Genomic DNA, 25130 nt, shown 5'->3' with positions numbered 1-25130 from the left:
TCTGACTTAAAAAAGAAAGTTTCTTTATAGAGTCACTCTGCCTTCATAAAGAAATGATTTCTGTTGCAGAAACAATTTCTTTATGAATGCAGAGTGAATTCAAAAAAACTTTTTTTTTTTGAGAAAAGAAAATCTTTTATTTTCTTTCTTCAAATGGGGCCTCCTCCCAGAACATGTGCTGGCGGGGCCCCCCGCACCGCAGGGGCTGCGGGGGCCCCTGTTATGCCGGTGCCCCTGCCCCCTCCTTGATGTGTCCGCGTTCTTATATTTCCCTTTTCTGATTGTCTAGTGGCACAATATAAGTCACCAAAATGGAGCTCCCGATATCGCTGCAGGACATTTCAAGCATGAACGTATCTTCCCCATGCCTTCTGAAAAACGTCAGCTTCCTCGGCCGCTGTGAGACCACCACTACTGTGGTGACTGGTGCAGTGCAAGCGACAATTAGCATAACATAACATCATTCACTACTTGCAGGCCTTCTGCTCTGAATGACATATCATTCTGCTCTGAGTGACATGCTAGCATTCCGCTGTGACACTAGCATTCCGCTGTGACACTAGCATTAATTGGCACCCTAAGGGTGGGAGCCGGACAATCGGGAGGCTGGAAACGCAGGTTGATGCTCCCAATCTAGACAGAGTCCCAAGCCAGCTCTGCAGCCTGCCTTTTTAAAAATGTTATTTTAAATCCCGGCCCCTGTCCCCACCCTCACTTACCTTACTGTGGCGGCAGGGCTGCTCACTGCTGCTCCCCTGCCTCTTGCTTTTCCAGCTGCAATGCTAGAGGTTCTTAACCTCTTCCATGGGCCTTACCGGGGGTAACATCCTGGTGCCCTTGTTAACTGCCCTCGCTTTCCTCAGGCCGTTACTTCGGGCTGCAGGGCTGTTACCCGCTGTATGGCCCATGGAACGGGTTAAGATCGCCACAGCATGACATGCAAGCAATTCCGCTCAAACACTAGTATTCCCCTGACATAATATTAATTGGCACCCTGAGGGTGGGAGCCTGCCAATCAGGAGGCTGCATTCGAAGCCGCCCGATGGCCAGCTCTGCAGCCAGCCTTTTCCTTTTCCAGCACCCATAGTAATGGAAGAGGGGCTCTCTACTACCATGGCAGCCATCTTGGCAAAGCATTTTCATTTATTGAATAGTACGCGCAAATGACATGCAAACGTTCTGCCCTGGGAATAATTCTCTGTATGACATGCAAGGCTTCCAGTGTGAACAACATAAGGTTCCATGTAAGGCAAGCCTTCCACTCTGAGCCACCACTTTCACATGAAATCAAAGCCTTCGTCTCTGAACAGTGTAACGTTCCTAGGGAATGGTTTGCCTGCTCGTGTATTTGCTAATCCCGCTTTTCTGATACCCTCACCTTTTCCCTTTCCCGTTTCCCACAGACTATGGACTGGTTTACCCCAGGTGGGGGCATGATATGCTGGTTTCCAGACGAGCCTTAGTGCTATAATACCACGTTGGCGACTATAGGCGTAGTACAAATGTCTATTAACATAGCTGTATCTGGGGAACCTATGGATTTGACCAACATAACATTCCACCTGACCCACAAGTCTTCTGCTCTGAACAACGTAACATTTCATGTTTCGCGCAAGTTCAGAATAACGTAACGGTCAAATGCAATGTTAGTCTTATGCTCTGAGCACAGCACTCCACATGAAATACAATAAAATATTTCACGTGCTATGCAAGCCTCATGCTCTAAACAACTTAACATTCCTCACGATATGCTAGCTTTACTCTCTGAACAATATAACATTCGGCATGACAGACAAGCGTTCTGCTCTAACACTCCACCAATCATGCAAGCCTTCCGATCTGAAAAACACATTATGCATGACATGCAAGCCTTGTGCACAACATTCCAATACCGGAAAGCCTTCTGCTCTGAACCTCATAACATTCCGCTTGACATAACGGTTCTGCTCTCAACAAGGCAATAGCTCAACCTAGCATGCAAGCAGCCTAGTCTGAGCAACATCACATTCTGCATGGCATGCAAACCTTCTGCTCTGAAACCAAAATTCTGCATGGCATGCAAGCCTTCTGCTCTGAGCAACATCACATTCTGCATGGCATGCAAACCTTCTGCTCTGAAACCAACATTCTGCATGGCATGCAAGCCTTCTGCTCTGAGCAACATCACATTCTGCATGGCATGCAAACGTTCTGCTCTGAAACCAACATTCTGCATGGCATGCAAGCCTTCTGCTCTGAGCAACATCACATTCTGCATGGCATGCAAACCTTCTGCTCTGAAACCAACTTTCTGCATGGCATGCAAGCCTTCTACTCTGAAACCAACATTCTGCATAGCATGCAAGCCTTCTGCTCAGAAACCAATATTCTGCACGACATGCAAGCATTCCACTCTGAGCAACATAACATTCTGTGTGACATGCAAGCCTTCTGCTCTGAAACCAACATTCTGCATGGCATCCAAGCCTTCTGCTCTGAAACCAACATTCTGCATGGCATCCAAGCCTTCTACTCTGAAACCAACATTCTGCATAGCATGCAAGCCTTCTGCTCAGAAACCAATATTCTGCACGACATGCAAGCATTCCACTCTGAGCAACATAACATTCTGCGTGACATGGAAGCCTTCCGCTCTGAAACCAACATTCTGCGTGACATGCAAGCCTTCCGCTCTGAAACCAACATTCTGCATGGCATCCAAGCATTCTGCTCTGAAACCAACATTCTGCATGGCATCCAAGCCTTCTGCTCTGAAACCAACATTCTGCATGGCATCCAAGCCTTCTGCTCTGAAACCAACATTCTGCATGGCATCCAAGCCTTCTGCTCTGAAACCAACATTCTGCATGGCATCCAAGCCTTCTGCTCTGAATCCAACATTCTGCATGGCATCCAAGCCTTCTGCTCTGAAACCAACATTCTGCATGGCATGCAAGCCTTCTGCTCAGAAACCAATATTCTGCACGACATGCAAGCATTCCACTCTGAGCAACATAACATTCTGCGTGACATGGAAGCCTTCCGCTCTGAAACCAACATTCTGTGTGACATGGAAGCCTTCCGCTCTGAAACCAACATTCTGCATGGCATCCAAACCTTATGCTCTGAAACCAACATTCTGCATGGCATCCAAGCCTTCTGCTCTGAAACCAACATTCTGCATGGCATCCAAGCCTTCTGCTCTGAAACCAACATTCTGCATGGCATCCAAGCCTTCTGCTCTGAAACCAACATTCTGCATGGCATCCAAGCCTTCTGCTCTGAAACCAACATTCTGCATGGCATCCAAGCCTTCTGATCTGAGCAACATCACATTCTGCATGGCATGCAAGTCTTCTGCTCTGAAACCAACATTCTGCATGGCATCCAAGCCTTCTGCTCTGAGCAACATCACATTCTGCATGGCATCCAAGCCTTCTGCTCTGAAATCAACTTTCTACGTGACATGCAAGCCTTCTGCTCTGAAACCAACATTCTGCATAACATGCAGAATATTGGTTTCCGACCAGAAGGATTGCAAGACACACAAGCCTTCCGCTCTGAGCAACCTACATGCAAGAATTCCACTCCGAATATAACATTCAACATGACATGCAGGCCTTGCGCTCTTTGCATAACATTCCACATGACATGCAGGCTTTCCACTCTGATCATAACATGGCCTGAATCCTTTCTATTCTGACCTCACACATGAACATCATCCACCCAAGACTGCATGTACTCCTAGCACTGAAGAGCTCCCTCGCTAACATCCAACATTCCAACTGTCGTGGCTGCTACACTGCCTTCCCTTACCCCACTACCTGTCGGAGGTAAATGCTCCATTATCAGTTGTCCGGCTGAGAACTGTCAACTCTAACATTGGCCACCACCTCTGCTGAGAAACCATTGTTGTCGCCCGGTCACTGTCCAAGCACTGAGGTGTACTCTCTCCTGCACTCCCCATTTCACCCCGGCGGGCAGGAAGATCTTGCCTGGATTCTGGCCTCTCTTCATACATCTGGGTAGTCAGCCTAACGTAAGTGTTGGAGTACGCCTCCCGGGATGTGCCCCAAACGGAAGTGTGTTTTGATTTTGATATCCTGCCTCAGCTTGTGGCATAATGTGCAGGGAGCTTTTATATCTTAGCACATCATCTGTTTGCACGCTGGGCTTTCCCTGGTGCCCTGTGATGGTTCTTCCTTTTTGGAGCATTCCTGGCAAGATATCCACTCCTGGCACTGCCCTTTGTGCTTCACTCTGTGCAGGGTCCTTTGAATGTATCTGTATTTATATAGAGCTGGCAGGATTTGACCGCTGTGCAGCAAGGGGATACAGTATTAGCATAAGATAATATGGATACAATTGAAGGGCTAGAATGTTAAGGGCACAGATGTGTGTTACTATCTAAAGGGATTGAAGTAACGCACATCTTTGTGCGGTGTCCTTTTGTGTTGCACACTGCAACACTCTGTGCGTTCTGCCCTTTGCAGGCTGTGCTGTATGTGTCCTCTTTTCCATGCTGCCTTTTCAAACTACTTTGTTTAGCATGCCTTTCGTCCCACCCTTTGCACATCAGCTTTTCGCCTGCTCTTCTGCATGTCAGTGATGGTGTGTTCTGCATCTCCTTCCTCCAGGTTACGGGCACACCGTGCCACTGTCCGATGGCGGCAAGATCTTCTGCATCATCTACACCTTCCTGGGTATCCCCATCACCCTGTTTCTCCTCACGTCTGCGGTGAATGCCCTCATGAGGATAGCGACCAACCGCCCCATCAGCTACATTCATGCCCGCTGGGGCTACCCACTGAACGCGGTTGCCATGGTGCATGCGGTGCTCCTGGGTCTCCTAGTGTTTATCTGCTTCATCCTGCTGCCTGCCTTCATCTTCTGGGCCATGGAGGACGGCTGGAACTTCCTGGAGTCGGTCTACTTCTGCTTCATCTCCCTGAGCACCATCGGGCTGGGTGACTACATACCGGGGAGGGCCACCAGCCCGGCCCTCCGGGAGCTCTACAAGTTCAGCATAACATGTGAGTTCCATCAGGCGAAGGCCGTGTGCCTGCATGTACCTGGTGGAGTGTCTGAGAACAGCGGGGCAGTGAGCGGGTGAGAGCCAATGAGGTGTACAAGGCCTCCTGGTTTGAGCAATGAGATGTATGAGGCCGTACGTGTGGGCAATACATGCGACTTTAGTGTGGGAGACCAGTGATTGGAGGGGGAGGGGGACGATAGAGGCTCGGTGGTAATGCAGTATGTGGCGTGGCCTTTCTCCTTGCATTACTCCCCAAGTGCAAACATTTCCCTATGAAGACTCCCTGAGTTATCATGGCCAACTGGCAAAGGCAAATGGCAATGTACCAAAATGGCACTTTACCTGACAGAAAGAAAGCTGTGCCCTACCCACAGTACCCAAGCTCCTGTAATTGCTATGGGTGGGGCACGTCTCTGTTTTTAGCACTAATGCAGCACAGGAGGCGAGTTAACACTGTGTCATGCGTTGCATGACTAACCGATTGCCTCACTTTCCATTCTGATGGTCAGGCCAGCAGAGTCAGCCATCTAGCATGGAGGTTCTGTAGCAGAGCATGGCAGGCTTTAGTCTGCTTTTATTGGTTCCTAGTAGTAGGAGGCCAACCCCAAACAAACCGTGCGCTCCCCTCTGGGGCGACTTGGGAGAAACCATTCCAGAAAGCCTCTTTATGCATATTCAGTGTTTGAACTTTCAGCTCAGTAGGTGGCAGTGTTTACACCCTTCTTTTACCCTCCCCGTGTGACCGGACAGGGGTCTCTTTCCAGGGTGGCTGGGGTGCAGTCAACATTCACCTTACCAGTATCTAATAACCAGCTCTGTTGCTCTACTCCAGGGGTCTGCAACCTGTGGCTCTCCAGATGCTTTGTACTACAACTCCCATGACCTGCCACCATGACTATGCTGGCTTGGGCTGATTTGAGCTGTAGTGCAAAACATCTGGACAGCCAAAGTGGCACACCCATGCTCTGCTCTCACACCCTGGCAGTTAAGGGTGCACATACCCAAGGAGCCATGCTCTGTCTTTGGATGAACTGTTCCAAATCCCGCTAACCACGCCCCTTAAATTTGTTATATAGTTTGTATACAATAAACATTGAAACTACACATTTTTCTAATTTATTTTACTGTCTTTTTTTTTTTTTATAACCCGCTTAATACCGGAGTTCGGTTTCTAAGCGTGGATCCGGGATTCGTACCTCTGTTGCTCTGCATGGTCTTGCTTCCAAGACCACCACTTTGCCCCTGTGCTATCCTCCATTAATAATTCATGCTATTGGATAAGAATCTAACTAAAGCATTACATAATGACATTTTTTTCTCCTGCCATGAATCTATTTAATAAAATGTAAATCGATGCCACCATAAACTTAGTTCTTAAGTCCAGCGTCTTCTCACAATACAATAATGGATGTCTTGTCATCTCCATCGGATTGGCCATCATAAAAAATCTATCGGTACGTTCACCATGTGCAATATTCCTTCTCAGACCTAACAGTTCTACGGTAACCGTACAAACCCAAGTCGCAGACACAGAAATGTAATTCTATGCAGTGGAACACTTCCTCTTGATTTTCTCCAATATTTTGCATATTCTTTAAAAAGATGTTCAACACCCAGGTTTGTCTTGCACCAATCTAGGTTAAACGATGAAAGCCTTCATTATTTTACATGTAGGGGGTCACCAATTATTGACCTCTGGTCTAGGACCACTTTATTGAGGAGAGACTCTTTCATTTCCATGAACCTGGTGATACATTTCAAATATGCAAAGCATGAAAAGTGGTAGGAAAGTAGGCAACTGCAATACCTTCCAAACTTAATGAAACATGATCCATTTTATTAGTCCGTAACTCTGAAGCATAAAAGTAGAGCACGAACAATTTTCATTTTGATAAAAAATGTATCGGTGGGATATAGGAACATTTACAATACTTCCACGCAATTGGGCAAGTTGAGGAATCAACTTTACCCTGATTTTGTTCCCAAAAGTCTTGCTCGTTTACAAACGTGGAAAAATGAAAGCCCAGGTATACAAACTCCCTTACCGGTCTATTCCTGACCTAAAGTCCAATGAAAATGTGCGCATTTTACAGAGCTGGAAACTTCTGTGGACTGACGGCCATTCTCTTAATTTCAGCATAGGCTACTAAATTGGGCAGCTTACACTGCTGCCCAATTGGGGTTGCATCAAAAATGATGATTTCATTTGTGCAAGACAACCGTGATCAGTGCAAATGGCCCACACAAGTAGGGAAAGAATGGGTTGTATCCATGGCCTCTTTAATGTCCGCAATATCGAGGCTAAACAAGGTATGGGCAGTCTTGGTGCAACCAAACTAGCGCAGTGATCGGCATACATCTTTTGCCCTCCCATGTTTAACCCAATTGGACTATTCTGTTTTCATACAATAACATCGGTATCTTCAGCAAACCATCCTGACTTTTCAAGTTACGCAGTTTGGCCTATAAATTAGCACGATCCATGCGGTTAGTGCTGCAGGCAGCTCTAGGCAGGCCGTATAGCGATTATCATTCCCTCTAGCTATGCAAAAAGACCATTTTCCCCATCAAGCACCGTACCCATATTTTTGCTAAATCCACCCTGAACTTTGGATAATCTGCCCGATGTCACAGCCCTTGATGTGGATCTCTCAATCACTGTGGGGAAAATCTGACTGGAAACATCCATTGATGCGTTTAGGCGGTAATTACAGGTGTACGACCTATCGCCTTTTCTTGGTATCCAGTGACGATGTAGCCAACAAAAATGTAGTTGGTGAAAAAGCTGTGGTGGAAATACCTCTGCAGTGAGAAAGTTGCCCTGCAAAAAGTAGTCAAAAATGCAACTGAAAAGTAGCAAAAACATTAGCGCTGCTAGGATAATTGTTGGGGTTAAGGAGGGTTTAGTGGGCTTGGGGTTATTGTAAGGCTAGGGTTAATGGAGTAATGGTTTGGGTAAGTGTTGCAGAAAGTGATTGGGAGGTTAGAGAGGAGAGGGCTCTTGATGTTGGCGTAGGATAATGGTTAGGATAAACCTAGTGGTTCGGGTTAAGTAAGCATTGGGTTAAGTGGTAGAGTTGCAGTTGGGGGTAAGACTTGGGTTAGTATTGGAGCAAGGGTTAGGATTAAGGCAAGGGCTACGTACTGTGATCCAATGATGTACTCACTCCTTTTGTGGAGGTAGCCTCTCCTAATGTGCCCAGAGGATGGCAGATGCTACCTGATCCTGACCCTTGGGGGGCTTGGGGCGGCTATGTGAGGAAGGGCCACATGTGGGGAGGTGACCCTCCCGGAGAAGGACAGTCATCAGATGAGACATACTATTCCCCCTTTCCCTTTAAGGGATATCCCCTCCATTCCTCATGCCTTGATGGCATACTGTGATAATTCCCTTCAACTCCCAAAGCCTGCTGACTGTATCCTTCAATATTCTGTCACAAACAGATTGACAAAGACTGAGACGCGAAAGAGGACTGCCCAAATGAAGATTACTAGGCTGAACCAGAAGGAGCAGTCTAGTGCTTGGAGGAAGCTGATTGGATCTGAGCAACTCCCTTCCTTGAAGCAGGAGTTGAGAGCAATGGAGAGATCCGACTGTGTAGTCCCTGCCGGGGAAGCCAAGCTGTCAGGTGGACACGTGAGCAAGGAGTCGTGGGAGAACAGTGGAGAAGGCTTCCCAGTTTGTGCTGGGAATCCAGGAGGTATCATGCGGAAAAGAGAAGCAGCATGCTTAAAGGGGGGAGGCAGCATTTGGACAGGAAATGCATTCCCACAGGCAAGAGACACGCCGAAGGCTGGAACGCGAGGCAAAGGAGGAGCTTCCCACCAGCAAGGGAACCGAGTGACACGCAGACGGCCACCAGCCGCAGAGACGTGCCGCCGGAAGGGGAGCGAGAGAGAGCATGGAAATGAGGAGGACCAGAGTGTTATCGAAGCCAAGGGAGCCACCCCAAAGCCGTTGAGCCCACAGTGAAAGGTTGGGACCCCAAGAGGGAGCTGAAGAAGGTATTCCATAATTGGAACAGGAAGCAAATTTACTACGACGTACATCACAAACTGATTGTCATAGAACCAGTACTTGGGAAGACACAAATAAGAGGAACGTGCGGAAAGCATAAGCCCTCAGATATAGTGAAAGAACCTGGCAGGGGAGTATACCAGGTGTTTTTCGAGTCTGGAACCGCACCCAAATTGTGATATCTTGAAAAGAGAATCCCAAGGAAGACTCGTATCCTTAGGATTTTGAATTGCATTGAATGTGGTCAAGACCTGGGGAAGGGAGTAATTTCCCCTGGAGTGGATTGCAACACCAAGAGGGGGCGCTTATCCTCTTGGACTGTAAAGAACTTGGTTATTGTTTTGAACTTTGATTTCGGTGCAAAGAAACCAGGAAATGGGAGTCATTCCCCGTAACTGTGAACAATATCCATTTGGAACTTTTGTTGGATTTATACATTTTTGTTGAACTTGATCATTTGTGCCCTTCCCATGCCAAAGGCAATACCCTTAACACCTTAATGAGAGGGATAGGATGATGGACACAGGATGCTTTTGCTTTGAACATCTTGACAAAGGACAGACCCTTAGTTTTTGGTTGAGGTAGGGAGATGCCGTATAGTTTAGGGACAGGGTGTCATTTTTCAACCCACTCTATTATTTAATAAGTCTTTACCAATCATCATGAGTTCTGTGTCCGCATCTCATTCCCGGTTACTAATAGTACTTTGTGGTGATGGGTTGGAGATGGGTTCACTGTACATTTTCTATTTATTTTGTATTGAGTAACATGCAAACAAAATGCTTTAGCGTGCTGAAGGCTTAATGTTCTGTTCGGTTGTAATTGGAGTTAGTTGAAGGTTTAGGAATGGAGTTTGAGTGCTTATGGAGATTTTGTTAGAGGTTTGGGGACATATATGGGGGGTAAAGCCTAGTACCTTTATGTATTTAGATATAGCTTTTTGGTGACCTTTTATTACTGGCAACATTTCCCACTTTGGATTGCTTGACTATTGAAGGAACGGAACTAACCAAGGCCTCTCACATCGTCATACCTTTGACTTGGCAACTTGGGAGAAAAGGAGACAAATGGCTTCAATGATACGGACATTAAACAATGACCCAACTCCTCAGAGCGCATTTCAAAATAAAATAAAAAAACAGCAACAGTACAGAAATTGGCAGAAACATCACAAACGAACTGTCATCAAGCAGGATGCCGAATCTATGCTACACAAAATCGTTAACATGTTGGGAGTAAAAATGCAGCTGAAATCTGGTCAACCATTAACAACCTTGATGCCATGCAAGAGCTTTCGGTGTCTAACCCTAAAACACCGGAAAGTTGGATTTCCCACTTTTCAAATTTTTTTAACCCAAAGCTTTTTGGAAGGCTCCCCACCATCAATTACAAAAAGCGCTTGGAATCAATTGGACATTTCCCATTTGACAATCAAAAACGCCATAGACCGGTTGAAGGGATCCAGAGCACCAGCGCCTGACGGGCTAACAAACGTGATGCTAAAAGCTGACGTGACCCAATGGTCATATTAACGTTAAAAAAAAAACAAACAAAAAAAAAAAGTTCCAGCGTCATGGAAGACCGCGGTCATCGTCCCGGTCTTTAAAAAAGGCTCTAGACTGATTCCAATCAACTACCGACCCATAGCACTGCTGGATGTTGTGGGTAAGGTGTTTGCTTCGTTCGTCTTGAAGTCCTTGGGTAAGTGGAGTAAGGAAACCAATCACCGAGATATATGGCAGAATGGGTTCATAAAGGGTGTGGGAACCTCGCTAAACATTTTTGTGGTCAACATCCTTAAGGCCCAAGCAGAGCGCAACAAAGGAAAAAAACTCTTCACTGCCTTTATCGACCTCACAGAAGCCTTTGACACTGTTGATCGTCATAGGTTATGGGCTAAAATGAAGCAGTGGTATTGCCCAACTAACATCCTTGAACCCATCCAAGAGCTCTATTCAGGAACATCCATACAGATAAGGCTAGACAGATCGGGTCTGCTGTCAACACCTATTAACAGCAATAAGGGGCTGAAGCAAGGTTGCCCCCTTGCCCCACATCTTTTCAATCTGTTTATCTTGGACATGGAAATTGCATTCGACAACATAAAATGTTTTCCTCCAAGTATTGGAGGCATCAAAATAGGCCGTCTGCTCTACGCGGATGATGTGGTCCTACCGGACCAAACTCTGGTAGGGCTGCAAGGCCAACTGGTGGCGCTTAACAACTACATAGAACTCAATGGCCTAAAAATCAACCCATCAGAGTCAAGAATCATGGTCTTGGGCAAAAATCCTGTAGCTAATAGGAAAAAATCCAACACATGGCACCTCAAAGGGAAACGCATCCCACAGGCATCTGCATTCCCTACCAGGGTGTATGTCTAAACACGAGCACAACTGACAGACCCGGGTTCGATGCCCTACAATCCAAAGCTTTAACTCTTGCTAATCAAGGCTGACTGTTGATGAAAAGGTACTGTGGCTTCAGAGTGAAACCTCTTATTGACATTTACCGCATGAAAGTACTTCCAATACTAACCGATGTTGCTGAAACTGTATTTTGCTTTTGTGTTGAAAACTGGTCGGTCATCGAAGGAACTTCTGGAAACGAGTGCTGAGAGTCCCAACTAGTACACCAATTCAAGTTCTACACATGGAACTGGGTCTGAACGCCATGAAAACCATCATCACTTGGAAGTCGTTAGCGCTCTACGGGAAATGCTTGATCGCAATTGACAGTGGCGGATTTACAGTGATAAAAGAAGCAATTACCAAAAACTGCAACACTACACTATCTGAATGGCAACAGATCTTTTATCGTCGATTTGGGAGAAAACAACCAAACCGTAAAAGAGAACCCAGACAAAATAAAACAAACTATACATCAATGACTGGCTAGCCACCCAAGACGCCAGACAGGATCTAAAAGTGTTTGGTAAACAGAGTCTTGACCAAAGGAAGCTAAATACGCTCCCAAAATACCTCAACCAATTCCCAAACATGTTCTTCAGAGACTATGACTTCAGATTTAGACTAAATCTACTCCCCAACAGGCGAGATACTCAGCGTCTGGTCGACCGTCTGTACGAAACCTGTTTGCAGACTATGGCGGTCTGAGGATACAATAGTCATTACACTACCTGGTACTATTTTGCCCAACCATGGATGACAAATGATTCCAACTTATGACATAATTCACAAAGAAAATGTTGGAATGACTGCAGAGGACTGGTGGTTGGAACGACTAAGGGGCAATCACATTTCATTCACCCTAGCACTGGTGCAACTGCTAATAGAAATCTTTGCAAGCATTAATTCAGGTGCGAGCCAAGGAGGAATGAACTCTGGAGGCATAGAAGACAAGACCAGAACGAGGCGTTGACGAACTAACAACGAGCCTAGTTCCCTTCTAACGTCTCCTGTCTGTTTTTTATTTTTTTGTCAAATTTTTACAACTTCCTTTTTGCAGTTTAAATATTCTTTTATGTGATTTTCGCTCTTATGGATTGTCATTTCTTTACCTTCTGGTTCTAAATGTTTATGTAAGGCAAAAGTTGTTTCTTATAGTTGAACCAAATAAAGCATTTATAGAAAAATAAAACAACTTTTTGCTTCCTACATTTTCACATGACAAGATTTTCCTGTAGACATTTCACGTGGAACTCCTTTCTTATATGTGGGTGTGTCAGTGTAGGGGATAGGTTGAAGTATCGGTTCCCCTATCGGGTGAGACTGCAGACTCTCAAAATAGAGAGAAGAACCCTGTGCCAGCAAGTCAACAGTTCTACTCTTTTTGGAAGCTTTTAAGCCCAGAAAAATCTCCAAAACGTCTGACGAGCAGCAGCCAGAAAGTGAAAACTACCAGTGATGATTGCGAGTATTTAAAATATGACTTCCACTTGTGGCACCTGAAAAGCATTCTTAAACATATCATTAGCATTTGTTTTCCTCCCGGAGTCCCTCCCACAATTCCCTGTGGACAGATTTCGACTTTTACACATTCAGTTGCTACTTTGTCTTCTGTTTTGTTCTCATGCTTGAAAAACATAAAAACATGAGAATTATATCTGTCTTTTTTTTAACATAACTACTAATGTGCATTGGCCAAGTCATTTACTCCCAACATGTCTTCCAGAAACATAGAATGACTTCCATGTATGTATGCTTGGAATTTCATGACTTCCTTTTGAAAATGGTAACTAATGTACTGGGTGTGGGGACTGATTCTATATAGGCTATGCTTCATAATTATCAATTATCCTAAGCCCAGCTCTGTAGGCAACTATTCATAAAATGAGAGGCATTGCTGCGGGGGCGGGGGGGACTGAGAGGGCTATAGCCCCAGGTCTTTTGGTTGTAGCCTTGGATAGTTCAGGGGCTACAAGCAAAGGGCTAGCTAGTCCTGAGTCTTGACAGTCCAGACATTAGCGTAGCCCCAGATCTTTTTCAGACCTAGCAACACCTTTGCATAACATGACACTCGCCTAAGAGGTTTAGTTGTACCTTCTATCACAGTTTGCTTTTTGATGCATCTTGCTCAGAGTTCCCCTGCTGCCCACAGTAGGACAACACCTGCTGGTGTTTTTGGGAGTGGGTTGGGTGGGCTCTTTCCTTTCTCCTGTGTAGGATTTAGGATGAGCTCCACTGGTCACAAACTGTGTAATATGGGCTTTCAGGGATCCGACATCTGACCATGGGCAATGAAAAAGACCAGCCAATACCTGGCCCTCCTGGCCCACCGCATCGCCGCTCTGTGCCTCAACGTTCAGTGCTATGCGGATGACACCCAGCTCATCTTCAGGCTACCCTCAGTCTCCTCCTCTACCTCCCTCATCTTTGACTGTCTGTCTGCTATCCAAGAGTGGTGTGCCGCCAATGACCTCTGCCTTAATGCCAGTAAGACTGATATTCTCCTCATCGGCACACCCGCTCCCTCCTTTCCTGAAGCTCTCTGGCCGGCCTCTCTTGGCCCTCGCCCTGCCCCCACCTGCATGTCTAAAAACCTCAGGGTTATCTTCGACTCTACACTCTCCTCCTCTCCTCACATATCTGACATCTCTAAGAAGTCACACTACCAGATGCACCTCCTCAGAGGTATTCTTCCTTTCCTCTCCTTCCCCCAGAAGCTCACGGTCTCCAGAGCGCTGGTTCTCTTTAGGCTGGATTATTGCAACAGCCTCTTTCTAAATCTGCCTGCTTCTACTCTCCGCCCTCTGCAACCTATCCAGAACAGGACTGCAAGACTTGTCCTTGGCCTCAAGCCCAGGGATCGTATCTTTCCAGGACTGAAATCTCTGCACTGGCTCCCAGTGGCTGTGAGGATTAAGTTCAAAATCCTCTGCATCGTCCACAAGGCCTTCTGGGGCCTCAATACCTTCAACTCTCTCTCCCTAAATACCTTCCTTCTCGAGCTCTTCGCTCATCTACATCAAACTCCCTCGGGGTCAGTCGCTTCTCCAAGCAACGTGTTGGTGGTAGATCTTTCTTCGGCTGGGGCATCTCTGGAACAGCCTCCCTGCCTCCCTGAAACCTGAGGAGAATCATCTTTGGTTCCGGGAACACCTCAAAACCTACTGCTTTTTCTCCTCCTCTCCCTTGCTGACTTCCTGGCTGACATTGAAATTGCACTGGTTCCTGGTCACCCTCTGATCTCAGGCCCAGGTCCCCACCCCCGCCAGTCGCAATCCTGCACTGCCTTCCCGGCAACCCCCGCACTTGGGGACTGTTTTCTGTATCCCTACATTCCCATTACCAGCACTTGACACCTGATGTCTGCACTTACCCTTGCACTTGCCACCAGCTGACCGTACTTTTACTTAGTTTATTTTGTTTTTCTTCTTATCCCATGTACTGCACTGTCCTCTTCCCCCTGCCCTCCTCCCTCCCCTTCCCATGCACTTTGCGTGATCTGAATGACACCTGGCCTACTAGGATCGCTGTCTGTCCTCCCTTTTGTTCCCCTCTCTTGCCTCGTCGCGCCTTGAAACACTTGTGTATAGGCGCGTTATAAATGCCATAATCATATCAGGTATGACAATTCTAACATTATCCATTGAGAATGACACAGAACCCCACACGTTGGTATGTCATGAACACTTTTGCCTTTAATGACAGGGAAAGTGCAACTCCTAGAATCGTTTATATCGCCCCTCAATTAAAGAACACACAGCTGCCCTCCTTTATGGTCCACTAGAACCCCTCCACATGCTTTCCATTTCCCTACCGGTTCTTCTGATACCTTCATGGCCCCTGGAACCCAGTCAAGTGTGTGGGTTACCATTTTTTTCTCTTCTAGACCTTCGTTCCTTTGCAGTGCCATTCTCCAATGCCACCTATGACCATTTTTATTTGAGCTGCTGATTTTCTGCTCAAAACCTCTAGTCCAAAACCAGGAAACGCACTATGCGGTGACATTTCTGGCACCCATTAAAAATCTCCCCAGATGATGTTTATTTTTTACAAATATTGCAAAAGGTTGCCTTCATTACAACAAGCCTCATTCTTTGGGGTATAACCAGAGTGTGTCCATATTTTTGTAGTTTTACATCTCAGTTCCAAGAACGGCATGTTGAAACCCACCTAGGCTGAAGTCCTCTGCCTATCTTGCCTTGGTCTCCCACGCTCCACCCATTCGATATACAGCCCTAAACCCCACCTTTTTTAAATTACCCTTTTTGAGCTCCTTCTGTATCCTGCTAACAGTGGTCAGTTTCTTTGTCCCTTCTTTCCACTACTTATGACCACAGCAGTGACCATGCTACCTTCGTGTGCGGCCACCTTCTTCCTCACCTGCAAGTCCCAGTTTTATAACATTTCAAGTCCTAAGCCTGTACCCTGCACCAAGCCTTTTTCCCTGCATACATACAAATCCGATCAGACATTCCATTTTGCGCCTCCTAATTTGACTGCAATTGGCATCAATTGAATCCATTTCATGCCCCCTCTGCCCAGCCATGTTACCTCCACCTGTTCCAGTTGAATCCCAGCTAATGTCCTTATGACTGCCTTACTGCATGAACTCCAACGCGCTTCACGATCGAGAGTCCGGAGCTTCACTACTCCCTTCTCCATCACCACACCCTGGGTCCCTAGCTGCAAGTGTCATGTGCTACAGAAATTCTCCACAATCGAAGACAAATCAGCAAAGTATTGCCTTGTTCAATTTCCATGTGTCCTCCAGTCTCTAAGGCATAGGCTAGTGTGCCACAATCGCGTGTGCTTTGCAGGGATTTGTATTCGTTTTGTTAAAACCTACTCGGCCCCACACGACTACTATACCAGCCGTGCTCTCAATCACAAAGTTGAAACGGGCATACAGGATGCACCTCCTTTGTCTCTTATGGTAATGTGGGTCAAGGGCAGCCCACAGCGGTAATAGAGGTCACAGAATATGCAAACTTTGTAATGAAAGGGCCACTCTCAATCTGAAGACAGGAGTGTACATGCAATACATTCAGCGGTCAAGTTCAATGAAGAAGGTCTTTATAAAGGTAATGGTGTCTTATATTGTCACTAGTGTCATTTAGGGCAGGCCAGAGGACAGAACCACTTCAACTACCTTTTAGGCTTGTCCTTGGGTCCCGACAGTGCCAAGACAGGTTTCTGTGTGCTTTTCCACAGCTTGTGTCTGCAGCAAGACGGGGCGAGCCGATAGCTTCCAGCACGCCACCTTTGCACTGAGTCAGGTGGAGACTAATGCTTTCAGTGGGTCAGATCGAGAGCAGTTCAAAATTGATGAGTTCCACTGGGGATCAGTCGATATAGGTCAGTTTCTTCCAACAGGTGGAGTACACGTCAAGACGGATCGAGTCAATGTCTTCAAGCACATTGCGTCCGCATTGAGATGTGTTGCGATGATTGCTTCCAGTGAGACAGATCAGTGTTGGGAATGGTTGAGTCAATAGCTTCTATTGGATCGAGTCTACACTAGGGATGATTGCTTCCAGCAGGTCAAGTCTGCATCAAGATGGGTCGAGTCAATGGCTTCCACTGGTTTGAGTCGGTGTCGAGGCAGACCAAGGCGGTTTCTTCCAGAGGAAGAGTCTGCATTCAAGGCTGGCGAATTAATGGCTTCCAGTTGGTCGAGTCATTCTATGGATCGAAGAGCGGATCGACCAAAATGTTCCTTTCAAAGGCAGCTCCTCTTGGTTGCAGCTTTTCAATGGTGGTCGAGCCAAACTGAAAAGCAGATTGAAGTGGGCAAATAGTGACCAGAGCTCGTTCCTGACTTATGGCTGCTGTGGGACCCTGTCCAAGGTCTACAGGGGTAAGGGGTGGTCCCTGTGCTTCACTTGACAGCTAAGAAGATCGATGTAGAGTGTTTGCAGCAGCTGTTGTTCCCTTGTCCAGTCAGAAGGTCACCCTAAATGTTCCTGAGGGTGAGAGAATGTTTTTTCAAAGTATCTCTGATAATTATTCCCCTTGTGTGAGCTTGCCGTTCTCCCAGCATGGTTTGCCTTTTAAGCACTGGTTTCCAGATAACCCCCGTGGGAGCTTTTCTGTCTTCTGAGGAAGGTGACCAGCCTTCCCAGAGAGAGCAACAAGGGGCTTTCATGGGTTCGGCCCAAATGGTTATTTTGGGTAAAACCCAGCCAAAGATGCTTGAGGCCCGTCTGTGAAATGAGTCACTAGCATCCAGGCTGACAATGATATGCCACCAAAAGATTTCCCAGAGGCCATCAGGCTTTGGGAGCATACAATTGGAGAATGTTGTGTTAGGGCTCCCCACGGTTACGTGCAGACATTGGCTGTTAGAAATGTGGGTTGCATCAGGCTGTTGGCAGGAAGACTCATGTCACTTTGTAGCTATCATGTTGCCAAATTACAAGGGAGCTGCTGAGCGGTGTTAGTAGACCGGCTCGGCAGAGTTACATGTTTGCAGTATACTTTTCAGCATGGAGCTTTAGGAAGGTGGAATCCAGTTAGCATATCTCACTTTCAGAGACAGATCTGTTGACATCATTTAAAATTCCAAATCAAAAAAGCCCAGGCTAGTCTGCCCTCACAGATGGCATTCTGCCACAGGTAGTGCCTAGATTTCTTAGAGCACCACCTACCTAGTCCCTTAGGACTCCACGGGAATGGGAGCTCGGAAGCACCGGCACCATTAGTAAAGGTGCTGGTCCTTCAGTGATTTATCTGCCATGTCTGGGCTGCCGGTAGTTCACAGCCCCTACCTGCACTTTCGGAGTGAGTTGGTCTGGAAAAGAAGCTGTATTTTCTGACCGGCTCACTCCTAATGAGGGCCATAGAACGATGGCACATGCAGCCTGGCAAGCCAATCAAATTGTCCCATTTCCCGGGTGATCTCCTTGAAACAGCAATTTCAAAATGGTTTCCTCAGAGCTGACGGATTAGGCCAGCTGACACACAGTAGGAATGGTGGAGCGACAAAGGGAAGGGGTGTGGGGTGATATGGAGCATAATGCGATAATGTTATAGTCCGGGAACCAGCACTACCTGGTCAGAGTTATCCTTTTCAACTAGCCCTTCAATCGCTCTTCCCAACAAATAGAAGTCAGTAAAAATGTACACGGGATGATTTAACTCGAACCGTTAAAGAAGTAGAGCCTCTAAAAGGCCCTAAACAATCCGAGACAGAAATGGCCTTCTCGGAGGCAGCAAAATGTTGACCTACGCAGTTAACATTCTAGGCAGAGCTTCAATGTCGGAACCCTTTTAGGTCTGCAAGGGCTAAATGTGCATAATTGTGTTCCAATGCTCAAACCGAGTCCTGACAAATTTCTGGCGCCAAAGCGGCTTCAGAGGCGAAACATTTACTGTCGGGGCCAACTACTGCACATTGAGGGCGCTTGGCTTCTACACGCCACGCTCCGGATGCAGGGCCGTTTCCAGGATCTGGGAGGTCCGGTGTAAGCCCCAATTTACAATACTGAAAATGACATCATAGGGAATGAAGGCAGACTTTGATACATAGTGCATCATGGGAGGTTTCTTTACATGAATTTGCCATGAGTAAACCAAGGGGCAATTAACTGGTGACATATACATATAGAGGGTCCCTATTATTTATTTTTATTATAATAGTCTTTGGTGTAATACTAATGCACGCTAATCTGTTATTACCATTGAGGCCTCTGCGTAAACCGTGCACTGTAAAGTGAATCACTTCTACAGACTCGCAATTTTGCCAGTTAAAGCACAGTAGGGGAAAATTACTTGCACAATGTCACACACTTTAGTGGAGTGGTGAAGCTGGAATTTGATCAGTCTACTATGTAGGCACTTGACCACCATCCCTTCTCCCGATCTTCTTTTTGGTTGGTAAAAATATATAATAAATCAAACGCATCTCCTTGTGGAAAGATGTTAAGCAAAAGGAATGATTGTGCACAATGCAAAGAAAATGCAGCATTCCTAAAAAGCAAGAGGACATGGAGGAAAGGAAGGAAGGATAGCTCGGGGGCAACGCGTTGGTCTTGGAAGTGAGACAACGCGGTGCAACACAGGTTCGAATCCCGATCCCGAGCTTAGAAACCACTCGCTGATACTATGCGCGTTATAAATGAACAATAAAATAAAGTCAAGCAGGGCATTTCATTGTCTTGAGAGAAGGCACAGATTTCCGTAGCTATCTGGAGTTGTGTGGGGGTGATCAGAAATTAAAGCCCCCCCTCAGTTCTTATCACCTACACATTAGCAATGCATTAGTACATTAATAAAGAGTTACTCAACATATGAAATATGTATTTGGTTGGTCTAATCTTAATGCCAGCTACTGAGGGTGTGACATCCAGGAAGCTGCAAACTAGGGCTTCAAAGTCCCTAAAAGCACGGACCCTGTAGATTTGTGCAAGCGGCCCGTGTTGTCAGGTCATAAGCAAAAAATAAGCCCAATGTACCCTTGAAATATGCCTAAAATGGGAGGACTGACATGAAAATAAGCTAAAAAAAACAAGCCCAAACTTTTGAAGGGAGAAGGGAGGCGTTTCCCCTGTTTGTGAGAGGTTGCTTTTTTTGTTCGAAAAAAATAAAACAAAAAGCGACCTGTAAAAATTATAAGCGCCATTGGACAACAACCAGCCCAATGTCACTTATGATAAGCAGACGTGGCAACAATGAAGCCGGCCTGGGCGCCTCCTATATTACGTCTAACCCGTGAAGGAGGCAAGGCTGTTTCACACAGACATAACGGACCCAGCAGGTACGCTTTTTAAAAAACATTATTTTTTAAAGAGTTCCTATTTGTTTAATAACCTTGTTCAAAACTACTAGGGAAGTTTGCTAATTGCAGAGTACAAGGATGAGTAGAGGCTAAAATGCCCGCTCTGCTCTCACACTTCTACAAATAAAGAGCCAACACAATCATAAAGGTAAAGCGGGCATAGTTGAGTGAGATACCGCCTTTGTCTTTTGTGGTAGCATGGGCGAGGGAAGGCTATGCTCTCACGATGGGCTTGAATGTGATTCCGTTGTGAACCAAACAGCAAAGCATAATAGTCCAAAATAAAGGGAATATCCAATCAAGGTTCTATAAAAAATAGACCTACTTTAATTAAGCACACCATCTGCAAACTACCTAAATAGACAAACACGACCACCTCTGATGAAAGAACATAGAATAAGCAAGGACGGCACAATGCAGCACTCTTGAGTAATGAATCGGGGGTGTAATGCAAGTAAACTCCACAATGTTCTTTAAAAATGATATGTTTCTCGAATGCAAAAAGGGAATTAGTGACCTAATCGGTCACTAGGAACCAGAACCTGACCAAAGGGGTAGGTAATGGCCAACAGTACCGTTTTGCAGTTCTTGGTGTTTTGGCAGAGCCGACCCAGAATTGTTGGGGCTGTGCAAGCAATTTGAAGATCTAGAGAGTGCAAAAGACAGCACCGGAAGGTCCTAGTGGGTCGAATGTGTTGAACAGTTCTTGAAAACGCGGCTCCAAGCTGTTCAACAGTGAAAATACTACTATCCCAGCTCTCTGGGTGCTGTGAGTCCCAATCCAGGGGCAAGAAGAAGCCTTTTCTTGTGCTCCCAAACACAGGGAGGCTGGCACACAATTGCAGGGGTCCTTCATCATGGTGAGGTCCCAGGTACTGCTGTGGCTGGCAGATAGGCAGGTATTGCACTAGCAGCAGGTCACTCCTCAGGGTGCTGTGAGTCCCACTCCAGGGACTCGGGGGGGGGGGGGGGGGGGGGGGGGGGGTCAAAATGGGTCCTTGTTCTGGGCCTCCCAAACACAGGGTAGGATGGTACACAACTGTAGGGGTCGTTCAATGCAGTGAGGTCTTGGGTACCGCTGTGGCTGGAAAAGAGGCGGGTCTGGTTCCAGCAGCAGTTCACCCGCACTGGTCCCTCGGGTAGATTAGGGGACAGAACTTTCACTCTGTCTTCACCTCACTGGCGGTGGACTTTGGAAATATCTCTCCCAAATGAGGTCTAATGAAATCTTCTTGAAAGGTTGGACTCCAAAAGATGATTCCAAGATGAGTAGAAGAATGGGTCAGCCACCAATTCTTTCAAAGGTAACACCCCTCGGGGGGGAAAGCTAGCTTTCGTAATTGGTCTAATCCCTGTTCTTGAAAGAAGTGGACTTTGCCCTTATGAAATCACACCCAAAGTGCTTTGCGGTAGAGGAGATGGAGGTGACATGGACAGAGGCAGAGAAAAACAAGTTGCTGGAAGTCTTCCTCCACTGTACAGATCTTCTGGTCTACTCTAGGCCCGCCCCTTTCCTTTCTCACATTAGGAATGCACCAGCCTGGTGCGAGGCTACTCCCTTTGAATGGGTATGCTTTTTGATGCCTATGACCAGGACAGCTGCCTGTTGTGTGGCTGTCTCTGTCCGAAGATGTTACCTGGCCTCACAAAGAGATCAAAGGAGAGGCATGGCCATTCAGGTGCCTGTCCTATCATTTGGCTGGCTGACCTTTTCTGGCCAGAATAGACCTCACTTTTCACAGCTGAGCTGACTCACAGCAGCTGACACGTGGGATATCAAATTGGATATGGCTGCAATGATCCTAAATAGTATTATGAACCATGCCTTACCTCAGGCATAGCTTATATTTAGAGCTTACCCTGCCACCAGCTTGGGCTATTCAGGATCATAATAGTTTTAGTACAGGGGTTCATATTCGAAATGCAGCTCCTGTGATGCAGAGACTTGGCTGTATCTCCAGTTGTCACATGGGCAGCTGTGACCTCTAACCCTGCTCTGTGCCACTGCTAGAGCAGGCGCTGCAAAGCAGGATACTGATGCAGCAGGACATAGATATATCTTATGTATTTGGCATATAACTTATGAAAGGGGAATCTGATCAGCAGATCACCCTCTCTTGTGGAATTGCCATCATCACTTTACTATTTAATTACAATCAAAAAAGCCAGGCAGGGCTTTCACACCCTTGCCAGATGGCAATTCGTAACACGCTCCCCAGGCAAAAAGCTTGAGCACCACCATTCCTACAGTCCGGCTCCTTCTCAAAGTGACAAAATAACTCAACGCCATCTGCACTAGCATTCTGAGGTCTAGGCTTAAACGGCATGTCCATGTGAACTCTCTGTAGAGAGATGTCCCAATGCCCAACCTCTAGACCTTTCTCAACCATGATCCAGATTCTCTCTAATCCCATCAGCCACCTGTGAAGACAGGTGACTGATGGGCACAGTTGCTTTGCATCCACTCCAATCCAATTCCAGTTTTACATGTGCCTCTCTGGCTTTTATTTCCCTGCACATGACTTACCTCAATCCTGGAAGAAGTATAATAAGTGGGCTGGAGCCCAAAACACGAATATCTTTTAACGTCTACAGAGTTGTGGAAATCAAGTCTGGCAGGCGAATATACCCGACTTCATACAGTATTGTTAAAGTCTATGCAGAGGTCTGGCAGGTTAGTGAGCCAAACCTGACAAGAGACTGGGAAGGATCAATATTGTGCTATGGACTGGGGAAGAGTAATTTCCCTGAGGATTTTTGAGGAATGTTATTTTGGTGAATAAGAGGAACCAGGAACCCAGGAAGAAAATTCCCGCCCCCCAGGAGAGCAGGCAACTGGGTTATATTTAAGTTGGATGAACTTGTGAACATTGAAGTATATACACTCTTTTGAAGAAGAACTGCGCTTGGTGTCAGCATCCAGAACGAGAGAGGCCTCCTTCTGGAATTAAGAAGACACCTGCTTTTCCTTTAGTTAGATGGAGAGTGTAAGGGATGGAAATAGGCTTAGACACAGAACGGTGGACATTTATGTTTGACTGACATCCTGATCGGGTCAATAGTATTATTTTCTTGAGGCAGGGCTACCCCTCATGGTAGTTAGACAGTTAGGCCTTTCCCCAAACCCCTTTCCTTGCTTTTTAATTCATAGAAGTTTGATAACTATTTCCACCATACTTGTGTCATTCTTACTTCTGCACCCATACAAAGGATAGCACAATGCAGCACTGTGAGTAATGAATCTCGGATGTTAAGGAAAATAAAAACCACAATGTTCTTTAATTCTCTTTTTGCATCCAAGAAACATATCCTTTTTTGGGACCTCACCATTATAAAGGGCCCAGAACTGGACAGAGGGGGCAAGTAATAGTCAATCGTATCTTTTGTGCAATTTATGGCGGTATGGTTGTGCCTAACCAGACTTCTTGATGCTGCGCAAGTGATTGGAAGATCTAGGGAGAGCAAAAGGCAGCACCTGAGCGTCCTGGTGGTTTGAATGCATTGAACAATTGCTGAAAATACAGCTCCTAGCAGTACAATGAAAAAAACAGTAGGATCCCATCTGTCTTTGCTCTCGGGGTTCGGTGAGTCCCAATCTAGGGGCACAGGGGCAAGATGAGTCCTTTCCTCATGCTCCCAAACATAAGAGAGGCTTGCAACCTTCAACTATCCCTCCGTAAATACCTCCCCTCTCGAGCCCTTCGCTCCTCTACTTCTAACTCCCTCAGGGTTAGTCGTTTTGCAAAAAAACGAGCTGGGGGTAGATCCCCTTCTTTGGCTGGGCCTCCCTTTGGAACAGCCTCCCGGCCACCTTGAAACTTCAGGAAAAACATCTTCGGTTCCGGAAACTTCTCAAGACCTTCCTCTTTGCCTCTGCCTTTGCCCCCCTTCTCCCCTGTTGATCTGTTTCTTCTCATGGCATTGTGCACCTGGCCACCCTCTGTTCTTTTGGGCCCAGGTATCTGCTCACCCTGCCACCCTCCTGCACTGCCTCCGGGCCACCATCTGCACTAGGGGTCTGTATCTGTACCCATACAGTCCCCCTCCCACGTTTCATCTGCACTTATCAGATATACCTTTTTGACTACCTTTCACCTGCCACTTGCTGGCTGCACTACCATGGTTTAAAGCCACTCCCCCCCCCCCCCCCGGCCACCACCTTGCACTTTTCCCCCATTTTCCTTTCCCATGCACTTGCGCTTTCTTAAATGTCACTGGGTCTAGTAAGATCGCTGTTTTTTCTCTCCCTTGTTCCCCTCCCTTTTTGCCTGGTCACGCTCTGAAACACTTGTGTACGAGCGCGATATAAATAAAATATCATTTCATTATAATTTCACACAACTGCAGGGGTTCTTCACTTCAGCAGAGTGAGGGGTCCTGGGTACTGCTGTGGCTGGCAGAAGGGTAGGTATTGCTTCAGCAGCGGTTCACTCCTCAGGGTGCTGTGAGTCCCACTCCAGGGACTCTGGGAGAAGATGGGTCCTTGTTCTCTGGCTTCCAAACATGGGGGAGGCTGGCACAAAACTGCTGGGGGTCTTTGAGAGTGAGAGAAAAATGTATAATTGTGCAAGTCGTCCTGCATTGTACAGAGCACTCCTGTCTTCTCTAACTTGCCCCTTCCCTTCTCACTAAGATTTGAGGCCTTTAGGAGTGCAACAGCCTGGTGTGAGGCTTCTCCCTTTTGAATTGGTGTTCTCCTTTGATGGCTGGGAGCAAGACAGATGCCCGTTATGTTTTTGACTCGGTTGAGGGTGTTACCTGCCTTCACAAAGAGATCAAACAAGAGACCTGGTCATACATATTCCTGTCCTGTCATTTGTCTGGCTCGGCCCGTCTGGACAGAATACACCTCACCTTCCACAGCTGAGCTGACATAAGTGATATCAAATTGGAAATGGTTGCAATGGTCCCAAG

The 25130-nt window shown here is 46.6% G+C and overlaps 1 protein-coding gene across 1 annotated transcript in view; it reads left to right on the top strand.

Annotated features, from left to right (window-relative positions):
• The window catches only part of LOC138567032 (potassium channel subfamily K member 1-like), a 92926-nt gene that overhangs the window by 43001 nt on the left and 24795 nt on the right, over positions 1-25130 (top strand). Inside the window, exon 2 of the mRNA XM_069644856.1 lies at positions 4617-5012. Within this exon, the coding sequence (XP_069500957.1) occupies positions 4617-5012 (396 nt within the window). The remainder of the gene's footprint in view (positions 1-4616; positions 5013-25130) is intronic.

Source organism: Ambystoma mexicanum, chromosome 2p (genome assembly GCF_040938575.1).
Source record: "Ambystoma mexicanum isolate Mex_15411 chromosome 2p, UKY_AmexF1_1, whole genome shotgun sequence".
NCBI lineage: Eukaryota > Metazoa > Chordata > Amphibia > Caudata > Ambystomatidae > Ambystoma > Ambystoma mexicanum.
Note: the sequence above shows the minus strand (reverse complement) of the source record. Positions and strands in the feature narration are given on the sequence as shown.